Source organism: Talpa occidentalis, unplaced genomic scaffold (assembly GCF_014898055.3).
Source record: "Talpa occidentalis isolate TD23 unplaced genomic scaffold, MPIMG_talOcc4v2.1 talOcc4.16, whole genome shotgun sequence".
NCBI lineage: Eukaryota > Metazoa > Chordata > Mammalia > Eulipotyphla > Talpidae > Talpa > Talpa occidentalis.
The window spans coordinates 71,020,297-71,032,171 of NW_023601653.1; the positions used below are offsets into that span (position 1 = coordinate 71,020,297).

The following is an 11,875-nucleotide window of genomic DNA, read 5'->3' on the forward strand; positions in this document are numbered from 1 at the left end:
ACTACACAACTATATTAATGCACATGCAAGTAGCAGTGAACAGACAAGAAAACAAGCACAGGCAGGCATTCACATAACCATACTGGCATCAAACAGACACATGCTTGGTATAAATATCCTGTCATGGCTTCCCCTGCAAAGTTAGATATCAAACCAGCCTTGAATTCTTTTAACTCCCAGCCCTGATCACCAGAGCTCATGACTGTCAGTCATGGAGGACAAGGTTCCACATGCACATTTATTGAGGTGTTGTGTCAGGTAGGAACATAGAGAAGAACAGTGTCCCTCCCATGAGGGGCTTACATTTAATAAGAAAGGAGATTCATAGTTACAAATCCACCTGGGAAGTGCCATAACCGAAGTCAGTACAGGACGTAGGGTCCATTTCTTTCCCCTTGATCTCTGTCTGGAAAGAAGGCAATTGTTTCTTCACAGGATGAAATGCAGTATCAGAGGGATCTACTTAGCACCAGTGGGCTACAAGCCCCGCTGGCTGTCTGGTTCATTCCTGGGGTCCAGTCCCTTAAGTGAGCTTCTCCTGCTTGCCCCTGAGGTATGTCTGGTGGTAGAAGTTGAGAAAGAGGAGGATGAGGCTGAGGGAGTACAGGAGGACAGCCATGTTGAACCCATCCGGGAAGTAGCACTCAGCAAAGAGATTGTAGGAAGAGTGGGCAGCAATGGCCACAAACTGACCCTGCAAGAGAGAAAGAGCGAGAGGAGAGAGATGGGTGAGCAGTGAGAGACATGCTGAGGAGCAAAAAAGGATGGTCCCCTTCGCCCTTCCTGTCTGAAGTTCTGTCTACAGCAGAGAGAGACACCGCTAGCTCAGAAAGAGGAAACCAGTGACACCTAGTGGAGCATGACTCCCATTTTTTCCCTAACTGTGATCCTAAGAGTCTTCCTGGGGTCAGTCAGTGATCACAGACTTGCAGGGTATTTGCCGTCATGTAGTCCAGCCTCCTCATTTCACGGATGATGAGATTGAGGCCTGAAGTATGACAGCCACAGACTCCAGGTCCTGCATCAAGTCAGTGAGCTGGGTTGGTTCTAGGATCTGACAAGATAGCTACTGAGACCCTTGCAAATTGGGAAATTAAGGTAGCCCCAACAAGAAGGACCTGTTCATGGTCAGATATCAAGCCCCTGGGACAGGCTGGAACAGAACCCAGGGTGCAGCATAGAACTGGGGGGTGGGGGCTCTCACTAGCTGCAGGGTGGGAGTGGGGGCGGGGGGCTCTCACCAGCTGCAGGGTGGTGAGATGTCGCTTCCACCACAAATAGCGCCGCATGTGGGGCCCCAGACTGGCCAGTCCGTAGTACAGGTACATGAAGACATGAACGAAAGAATTCAGCATCCCGACAAAGAAGGCTGCAGAGTGGGGCAGGGGAGGTAGAGAATAGCCTAGTCATGGCCTAACTGCGGTCTGGGCTTGCTCATTCATTCTCTCTAAGCTGCCCAGAGCAACTCTGGGAACCCTGCAGAGAAAATCCTTGAGAAGACCTTGCCATAGGAGGTCTGGCATGTGCCCCTGAGGGCAGTCGTGATTCCAGGTTGGGGTTTCCAGGCTGCTAAGTGAGAGCCCTCCTAACTCCCTCCGTGATCTCTGGCCTGACAGCTGTGCGCATGACCCACCTGCCTCCTCTTCCTCCCCCGGAGGAACAATGGAGATAAAGCGGGAGCAGAGACCTGGCTTCCATGCTGCAGAGAAGGGGAGCCAGACCGTGTGAGGGCAGGGAGGCACCCCACACGCTGCTTACCTTGCCCCCCGGGCACATACTTGACTCCAGCCCACCAGTTAAAGAGCATGGTGCCGTGGTGGTAGACATGCAGGAAGGTGATCTGCTCCCGCTTCTTTCGTAATATGAAGAAGACCTGGAGTGGAAGAAACATGTCAACACTGGGGACCAGACCCTCCTAGAGCCTCCACTGCCACTTGGAGGAACAGGGTGATTCTGTCCGTGTTACTGAAGGGCAGGTGTAAACTCAAGGGAAATAGCAACCACATACCTACATAGCACTGACTGTGTGCCAGGTATTTTGTATGCATAAAAATCATAACACAGTATGGTATATGATCTCTTTTTTAAAGTTTTTTTTTATGCATATAAGAGCTGGGATACAGGCCAGAGGTGTAGGGGGTGAGAGGATTCACTAGAGACAGAGTGGGGAGCAGAACAGGCAGATTGACTGAAACATGCTGTTGAGGGGAGCAGGGGCAAGGCAGGAGAGGTCTGCTGTGCCATGTGGGTAGCTTCCTGGCTGGGGATCTAACTTGTGCTGTAGTGGCTTCGGATAGCTTCACAGTGCTGCGACTTAACCCCTTGCGCCACCAGGGAGGCCCCGTTTATAGTCTTCTTATCTCTGTTTTACTGATGACAAACCGAGGCACAGAGAGGTTAGGGCGCTTATCCAAGGTTACACAGCTAGTAGGTGGTCACATCTGGATTTGAATACAGCCTGGCTTCAGAGACTGCGCTCTTTGCAGCATCCAACACACATCCCAGGGCTCTTAGGAGAGAATTCAGGGTTGAACACCCAGGTAACTGTAAGGCAACTTCCCTAACGTGTTCTACTTGGACTCCATTTTGCAAGAGAGAGCAAAGAATCTCTTCCTTTCATCACTGTCCTAAAATTATGACCTTGCCCACCGCACTCAGTCCCACCAGCCTCCTGGATTCACATGCAGGAAAACTAATCTCCTCCTGAACCTATGATTTTTACTATCTGGTGACCCCTGCTGCCTCATATCAGTTCAATTTCATTTACCCTGGACCTCGGCTGCCTGTGGGGTTAAAAGCATACTTTTTCCTGTGCATGGATGTAGAGAGGCCTGAGGGAGCCTGTGGAGGTGAGCGGCTACCTCTGTGAGCATCCTTCCCCTGCCAGACTCTGACATAAGCCTCAGGCACGGCTGCCTGAGCAAACTCTGAAAACACCCACCAGATACACTGAAGGTGCCACATACACGCCCCCAGACCCAGCTGATAGAACCTGTCTGTCCAAGACAACAAGAGAAGTGATTCTTTTTTTTTTTAACGTCTTATATAGGAATTTTATTTCTTTTTTTTTAATTTTTAAACAATATTTGCTTCTCCCCTATCCCCTCAGGTTGAGTCCCCATAGAATTTCCTTCCCTAAGACACCCGTGCACCATCACCACAGTCCCCTGAGCTCCTCCCTCCCTCCCTCTGATCCCTCTCCCTCCTCCTCCCCTGCAGGATGTCCAAGAGAAGTTATTCTTACTGTGTCAAGCAGTTCAATGGCCTTTGAGAAGAAACACCACCAGCACACGCTCGCCATCTGCTGGGCAGGAAGGAGAAGTTGAGCCAGATGTTGTCCTGCTGCTCACCCTGGTGGGGCTGACTTTTGTCCCATCCCCACTGCCCTTCTGCATGTCCTGGCCCAACAGTGCCCACCTCTCTGCAGGGAGGTTCCTTTTAGAGAGGGACAGAGGGGCAGGTCTACCGGGAACGCTAACAGAAGCTCTCTCCAAGACCAAGCACCCCTCAGTAGAGAGCCCTGCTGTCTAAGGAGCATTTAGTGTCCTAGGGATCTTGTTTGTTGGAAAGCTGATTCTTTTTTTTTTTTTTTTTTTTTTGCTATTTTCTTTTTACATCAGTGATCATTTTTAAACAATATTTGCTTCCATCTACCCCCTCAAGTTTAATCCCCATAGAATTTCCTTCCCCAATGCACCTGTGCATTCCTAGGGATCTACCCAAAGGACACAAAAACGATTCAAAAGACCACCTGTACCCCTATGTTTATCGCAGCACTATTTACAATAGGTAAAACCAGGAAACAACCCAAATACCCAAAAATAGATGACTGGATCAAGAAGATGTAGTATATATACACCACGGAATATTACTCAGCAATCAAAAAAGATAAACTCATGGCTTTCACAGCAACATGGATGGAGCTAGAAGGATTTATGCTCAGTAAAATAAGCCAGAAGGAAAAAGAAAAATATCAGATGGTTTCACTTATAATAGGACTAGGGAACCAAATAAGACATCAGTGTGAAGAAAAAATAATAACAGTACAAAACACAGCAAAGCAGCAACGGAAGGCTGATTCTTAATCCGTGCTCCCAGGCTGGGACAGGAGCGTCTGCCGTCCCACCAAGCCACCAGGTGGCGCTGTGGCTCTGCACGCAACATCCCTGGATGCAGCTGCCCCATCACCGCCTGGTAACATGTCAAGTCTCAGCTAGATTTTTTTTTCTTTTTGCTGCAAGGAAGCCTCTTGTTCTGCTTCCATAATGAAACACCTACCACTCAATATGTGCCAGGCCCAGCACTAAACATATTTACGCATTTTCTGCTTCAATCATTTCCTTGCAATCATTTCTTGCAATCACTTCCTTTTCTTAAGTAGACATTATTATTCTCGTTCACTGGTAAGAACATGGAGGCCCAGACAAGGTAAGTAAGCTACCCAGGGTCACACAGCAAGCAACTAGCACAGTGAGACTCAAACTGAGGTCTTCCGAGCCAGTGCTGAACCAATGGGTTCACTGCCTCCCATCACACGTCCTTGATCGAGCTCTTCTCGCTCCACTCCGGGCCATACCCTTATTCCAAGCTCACTCTGGCTGTAGTCCACCGGCTGGCAGAAGTAGCTGTACTTGGCCAGAAGGGAGGTGACCATGAACTGGAAGGAAGGGGGAAGGAAGCATGAGAAAGGCCGTTCCCACTTTGCTGAGCCCCAACTGGCTCTGGGCCCACAGGGTCAATACCTCCTCCAGCTGTGTTTTTTTTTTTTTAATTTTTTTATATTTATTTATTTATTTATACAAGCACTGGGTACAGTCAGAAGCGCTGGAGAATTCACCAGAACCAGAGCGGGGAGGAGAACAGGCAGAAGGACCGAAGTACACTGCTGAGGGGAGCAGTGGGCGGCAGGAGAGGTCTGCGCACCATGTGGGACCCTCGCCAGCTGGCCGGGGATTGAACCGGCACTGCAGAGTCTGTGGGCAGCTTCTCAGCCCAGTGCTCAGCCGCTGAGCCACCAGAAGAGGCCCATCAGGTGTGTTTTAGATAGCACTGGTCCTCCCTTACCCTCCCTAACCTTCCTCGGTCCTCCCCAGCACTAGATGAATGATTGCTGATCACATAAACCCCATGGAGAGGCCAGGTCAGAGGCTGGGACTTGCACACATGTGCCTGGTCTCTGTTCTTAGACCACAAATCCACGCAGGGTAACTACTATGTGTGAGACCCTAAGTGAAGTGCTAAAGGGCTTAGAGGAGACACGGAGATGGCCTGTCCCAGGAAGCTCAGAGTCTCATGAGAATGGGGGGAACAGTTGTACTTTTAAGGCTGGTGCCAGATGAAGAGTAGGACAAGGAGATATTCCAGAAGTTAGTAGTGGAGAACGGGGAAGCCTCAGGCAAAAAGTGAGCAGCTGGGGGCCTCCCCTGGTGGTGCAGGCAGTTGAGCGCAGCGCTGTGAAGCTGTCTGCAGCCTCTGTAGCATGGGTTCAATCCTGGCCGGCCGACGAGAATCCCACATGGCGTGGCAGACCTCTCCTGTCTCACCCACTGCTCCCTCATCAGTGTGTTTCAGTGAATCTGCCTGTTCTGCTCCCCGCTGTCTCTGGTGATTCCTCTCACCCTCCCGTGCCTCTGGCCTGTACCCCGGTTCTTGTATGCATGAATAAATAAATCTTAAAAAAAAAAAAGTGAGCAGCTGGGAGGATCACTCATGGGGCCTGGACCTCTTCTATGTCACCAGGGGCAATGAGGACTGGGCGGGGCTGTAACTTAGGTGCACACAGATGGAGGGGTCTTGAAGGCTGTTTTAAGGAGCTTGAATTTTATCATTTATTTATTTGTTTGACAGTGATGGTTTAACCAAGACTAATGCCATTGTAGGCAGTGTACTGAGCACCGAGCCACCACAGTACAACAAAACACACGCACGTCCTTACTTGAAGGATCATAGAGGCAAAGGGCACCACTGAGGGCTCTGAGCAGGGGCCTCGCTTGTGCATAACAGATTTTCAAAGGATTTAGGGGGCAGGAGAGTAATGTGCCACCATTATTAAGGGACCCATTGGTTAGGGCATGTCTTCCAAGTTACCCGTGGTTGCTTCACAGTACAAGCCATGATGCTGAGCCTGTCTTTAAAAGGTGAGATGGGGCCCTGCTTTGCACTTGCAGTTTTGAGGGGGACTATTATGCAATTCCTAAAACAGGGGAGGAAAGCCACCTGCGGCCAGTGGTGTGGGTAAATGCTTTGTAGGCACTTGGTAGGCTCGGGGGCGGATTGTAGTTTTGGCCAATTGACCTGGTGTAAATTCTGTTCCCAGTGCTGATTTCAAGCTACTGAGGGAAGTCACTGCAAAACAGAGGTGGGGAAACACGGTAAGATGCTCACCAGCTGGGGGAGCCCACCCCAATCCTCCACAGAGAAGAGATATGAAAAGCTAAGGAGGAAAACAACCTGACAGTGGGGAGCCAGGGACGGCTTCAAGAGCGGTGACAACGGCCTGAGAGTAAAGGTTGTGGGGTGAGGGGTTGCCAGGGCACCAGAGGAGAAGTGACTGGACAGTCATGTGTCCAGGCCTGGGGCATGGAAGGACTAAGGAAGGTTTAAGTGTCTGCCAGAGGGGCTCAACTTTGCCCCTGCTGGTGGGGAGAGCTGGGGAGCCAAGCAGGGCAGTAGCATGTGGCTTTTGGCATTTAGGGAAGACAATTCTAGGATCTAGAGCATGGACTGAACATGAGCAATCAGGAAGAGGGAGAAGGTGAAAGAAGTCTGGCCGTTGCGACCTGCTGCTTCTGCTGGAGCAGGGGTGGTGGTGAGGCTGCAGGCCCTGTGCTGTGTGCAAATCCAGCCCCTGCCTGCTGCCCCCTGCTAAGTTACTTAACCCCTCTGTGCCCCAGGGTAGTGGAATTGTGAGATGAGACAAGCCAATTTATGTGAAGTGCTGGGAGCAGGTCTCACCATCATTACTGCTTAAAATGCCACCAATTGTGACCACTTTCTCTGACAAGCTTTCCCAACACCCAGGCCCAGGCCCAGATAGCGCCTCTGCCTGCCTGTCCCTGGTGCACGCGTGCTGGCACTGGCTTAAAATCACCGGTCTCCACATCGCCACATCACTCGCCCCTCCTGGATGTGAGCTCCTTACACAGCGACTGAGAGTGTCTGGCAGGGACCCTGGGCTTGGGGCTCTGAAAACTGGGCAGAGGCCACATAGCCGGGGAAAAACAGGAGGTGGTGGGGTATTGAAGTGCGAGGTGATCAGAAATGCCACTCCTGCTGCCACTAACCTCCACGAGCCTGGCAAAGGGAGTCGGTGAGGCAGATTTGTGTCTTATAGGAAGGCAAGACAGAGAGGGAAGGGAATTCACCTGCTCCTGTCAGGCACTTCCAGCGTTCTCTTGAGTACCCCGAAAAGGAAGTGGCCCTAGAACTCTTCAGGGCTCCCCACAGTCTTACCTCATAGAATATGTACCCGGAGAGAAGCACTAGGCCCAGGTTGTAGGCAGCCAGGGGTCCAGCCAGCCTCAGAGGCTCCCGGTGGCTCATGATGGCAGGACCTGCCACCACCAGGAGGAGATAGAAGGCAAAGAGGAGGGTGACCGGGAGCGGCGAGTGCACCAGGAACCAGGAATCAGTTCTAGGATCTAGGAAAGCAAAGGGGACAGAGACAGCCTTGCTGGCCACCACGCCCACAGGACACCAGCCCCGACCACCCCCAAGCCTCGCTCATCACCGTATCTGGCTCTTCCAAATGTCTGGCATCAGACTGGACTGAAAAAGGGGGTGAAGCTCCCACTGGGCGTCTCTATCTCCTACCTCCATTGTTTAAGGCCCAGGTGCACTGGCGCCAGAGCTCGTCCAGGGTGCCCGCCATTGCAAGCGCCTGCAAGTGAAAGAAAGAAAGGTTTGTTTCTCATGCAAACTGCGCCCCCACCGCCCTGCACTTCCTCTCTCCTCTTCCCTTTCTTCCCTCCCTCCCCGCCAGGGCCAGGTGAGAGTCCACAAAACCCTGTTCTCAGTGCCCCCCACAGGACCACCAGCTGCCAGGCCTCCCTCCCTGCCATCGCTGCCCCCGAACACTGGACAGCCACCCACCATGCACCCCTGGGGACCCCCCACAGCCCCAGCTCCGCTCCTTTCTTCACACACCTTGCTCCCTACTTGGGATCACCACCCTCAGCAGAGCCCCCAGATGGCAGGGCCCTGAGAAAGGGATCTGGCTCCGGTGCAGCAGGCTTGGGGCAGGGCAGAGACACAGAGCTCTCCAGTTCCCCTCCCTGCTTGCACTGAGTTGTTCTTTCTGGGTGTCCCTGGCTCCTCAGCCTCCCCCTGAAGGGGCCATAACCCATCCCTCCAGAGCCCAACTTACCCCTATGTCCTCTTGGGGCTCGTCTGGTCAGTGACTGATGCGGTTCTGGCCGCTCAGGGTGTTGGTGCCACAAGGCCAGTGGTTCCAAGTCACAGATCCTGGGGCTCCAGGCTGCGGCCCTTCCTTCTAGATGCTCTCCCCACCCTGCTCTGATCTGCAGACGCCCTCCAGCCTCTGTGCGCACTCACACTCACTCACACACTTACTGAGAACTGGACACCAGCCTGAGCTCCCCGCCCCACCGGGCACAGTGCCATCCTCACAGGCCCAGGGACAGCGAGAACCAGAGACAGCCCTGGGGCAGCTCAGAGGGCAAAGGGTGATGACGACTACAGCTCTGCGGAGGGTAGGAGAAAGTCAGGTAGGATGGCCCCTACCCAGGGGAAGGCGCATGCCCACATCCCCCCACATTTAGTGCCCCCATGACTGGTGCCCTGAACGCTGCATTCTTAGCAATGGGGACACTGCACACAGGTGACAGCTCCACCAGCCCAGGCCACGCCCTCCATCTCAGGTTCCAGTTTCCCTGCACCCCATCCCTCCTCCCTCCTCTTTCCTACACAGGTAGGGATTAAGCATTTATCTTTTAGAACTGCTAAAATTTCACACACCCCTGCTTTCATTCTCTGCTCCCAATGGGTTGCTGGCATATTGGGGGATTGATATTCCAGGACTTAAGCAACCCTCTTCCCTGATCCCACCTCTATCACCCTGTGCACAAGATGAAGCCGTTAAACTTGCCACTTGTCCAAATAAACTGTCTTAGGCACATGCTTCTCCTCTCTTTTTTTTTTAAATTTTTAAACATTTATTTATTTATGCATACAAGAGCTGGGGTACAGGCCAGAGGTGTGGGGGGTGAGAGGAGTCACTAGAGACAGAGTGGGGAGCAGAACAGGCAGATAAACTGAAATACACTGCCGAGGGGAGCAGCCAGAGAGGCAGGAGAGGTCTGCTGCGCCATGTGGGTTTCTCCCTGGCCGGCTGGGGATGGAACTTGTGCCGCAGAGGCTGTGGATTGCTTCATAGTGCGGTGCTTAACCCCTTGTGCCACCAGGGAGGCCCGCTTCTCCTCTCTTTATAAAACACCAGGAGAACCAAGTTCAGAAGCCACATTGCCCGATGAAGAGGCCTCAGCAGCACAGTTCCAGTCTCACTCCCAGTGATTTCACGGTGACTTCTAGAACCATTTCTTTGGAATAGTGAATTCCTCAGTTTTGCCTTCTGACAAAACAGTGCACTGTGGTTTTGTGAAAAACCATGTCTGTGTAAGCCCTGGATATCCACATCCAGGGCCAAGAGGATTAAGAGACTGGAAGAACTAGAAGTGAGGGGTAAACCCCACCGGGAGGATTTGATTTGGAAACATGGCCCTCACTATGCTTAGTTACATGCCTGCATTTGCATTAGGGGCCACAGACCCTCATTCCACCTGCACTTCTCTCTGGAAACATTTCCTCACTGGGCTTCAGCCAACGGACACGTCCGGTGGCTTCCCCCACACCTCACATGCCTGTGGTAACACAGGCGCAGAGCTGCATGGCCACTGGGAAGAGGAAGAGGGACCAAGAGGCAACCCCACATTACAGCAAAGGAAGGAGGTTCCCTTTGGCTGTGGGGTGGGGGTGGGGGGAAGCTGTGCTATGGGTGATATGAGAAGGGGGTGCTCAGGATGCCTAATTTTGGATGACAATGTCCATTCACCAAATGTCTCCTGGTGCTAAGGGAACCCACATGTCACCTGAGCTCTTAGGATGTCCTTTCCTGCTGACAGGGATGCAGCCACTTTTGCAGGTCAAGACTGACGAGCTGAGCTCTGGCTTCTTCTCACTTTACTCCTAGAGGCTCCAGGCACTTGATGGATCACTAGGGCCAGCGGGGGACAGGCTGTACCCCACGGCCCCTGGCAGGCTTTCCTCCCCAGTCAAGCTGAGCCCAGAGAGAGCATTGTAGAGACAGCTCGTGCCTCGACAGGGCATTCCTGCCAGCCTCTCGGAGGCAGTAATGGGTCTTTGTACAACGCGGGCCATTACTAACAAGGATAAGTAAATCACTCATTTCATTAACAACTGGGTTTGGCAGATAATTGCACAAGAGGCAATTATCAGCCGTGCACACTCCAAAATGGAGTGGGGAAGGCCGATTCTCAACAGAGTTTCCAGGAGAAATATGAGTCAAGGTTAAAACCACCGCCAGGCTCTCACCCTCTGATGAGCGCCTCTTGTAAGCCTGTGGCTTTATGGGCAGAACAGGCAAGGGAGCAAGCTCAGGTGTGCTCCTTGTGCAAAGATTCCCTGGGTGACATTGACCTTGCTTGCCTGTTAGTAGAGCAAGCTCCAAATTCCAGCCTCCCTCGATTGCCTCACTGTGAGTCTGATCCCATCACACCGAGCTTCCTACACCAAGACCATCGACACGAAATTGCCACAGAATATGCAGGGTCCGAGAGACGGAAGGTGAATTAGAGGTGGCCAGGGGCCAGGTGGCAGGAAGCCAGGAGTAAATGCTAATGGGTAAGAGGTTCTGGGGTGCTAAAATTTTCAAGAATTAAATAGTGACATGGTAACATTCTAAGACTATCCCCCCCCCAAAAAAAACTACTAAATTGTACATTGAAAGGGTGAATTTTATAGTATGTGAATACAAAAATGTTAAAAATCTTCCCTGAACTCAAGGCCTGGGGTAGAACAAGGACCATCCAGTACTGGGCATGCAGGCCAGGGACCCTGCTTACTGGCACAGTCCTGGGAATGGAACCAGACCCCATGGCTGTTCATGGGTCGTGCTCCCTTTGAGGGGGTTTTGGGGCACCCCATCCACAGAACAAGTGCTGAGAACCAGTAAGGATGACAAGAAAGCCCTCATGCTTTCTGACATGCTGCCTAGTGGGTAGATAATCAAATTAGCTCAATATTGGGAAGGACCTTTTTCTGCTGGCCTGTTCTAATCGGCAGAGGGAAGATTCTGGGACATGCTGAAGTTCTGAGACACAGAGTGGGAGACATGTCCAATGAGACATTTGTTTCCAGAACCCACTTCTTCATCTTTTTTTTTTCAAAGATTTATTTATTTATTTATTTATTTATTTATTTATTTATTTATTTATTTATTTATTTATACAAGCACTAGGTACAGTCAGAAGCGCGGGAGGGTGAGAGAATTCACCAGAGCCAGAGCGGGAAGCAGAACAGGCAGACTGACGGAGTACACTGCTGAGGGGAGCAGCGGGCGGCAGGAGAGGTCTTTGCACCATGTGGGAGCCTTACCCGGCGACCGGGGATGGAACTGGCGCTGCAGAGGCTGCGGGTAGCTTTGCAGCCCAGTGCTCAACCGCTGCGCCACCGGGGAGGCCCTCTTCATCTTTAAATCCTGCCATCATGCTTGATTAATCAATTATGCAGAATAAAGATTTTTCTCAAATTGGAGTCTTAGGTCCACCTTTGTCCATTTTGCTGCACAATATAAGTGTTATTTATTTCTTTAACTACTACTATTCTTCTCAGGGAATAT

General features: G+C 51.7%; 1 protein-coding gene across 3 annotated transcripts; it reads right to left on the reverse strand.

The window, feature by feature from the left end:
- Window positions 1-233: 233 nt before the first annotated feature.
- Window positions 234-8,485, reverse strand: LOC119247051 (elongation of very long chain fatty acids protein 4-like). 3 transcript variants are annotated; one of them, XM_054696508.1, is made up of 8 exons: window positions 8,366-8,485; window positions 7,813-7,879; window positions 7,453-7,640; window positions 4,577-4,657; window positions 3,245-3,304; window positions 1,759-1,873; window positions 1,242-1,302; window positions 234-694 (listed from the first exon to the last, which is right to left on the reverse strand). In XM_054696508.1, exons 2-8 carry the CDS (start codon window positions 7,868-7,870, stop codon window positions 478-480), a joined length of 780 nt encoding a protein of 259 aa, XP_054552483.1. In that variant the 5' UTR covers window positions 7,871-7,879; window positions 8,366-8,485; the 3' UTR covers window positions 234-477. The 3 variants fall into 3 exon arrangements, with proteins under 3 accessions (XP_054552483.1, XP_037369169.1, XP_054552482.1); XM_037513272.2 differs by having other exon boundaries at window positions 484-694; window positions 1,242-1,369; window positions 3,245-3,301; XM_054696507.1 differs by having other exon boundaries at window positions 484-694; window positions 1,242-1,369.
- Window positions 8,486-11,875: the final 3,390 nt, after the last annotated feature.

Bases quoted from the DNA above. Each gene is read 5' to 3' on its own strand.
- LOC119247051 (XM_054696507.1), bottom strand. From the start codon at position 7,870: ATGGCGGGCACCCTGGACGAGCTCTGGCGCCAGTGCACCTGGGCCTTA. The intron at 3,305-4,576 runs GTATGGCCCGGA...CTTCCTGCCCAG, and splicing joins AGAGTGAGCTTGGAATAAGG to CAGATGGCGAGCGTGTGCTG. The intron at 695-1,241 runs GTGAGAGCCCCC...TCTCTCTTGCAG, and splicing joins ATCTCACCACCCTGCAGCTG to GGTCAGTTTGTGGCCATTGC.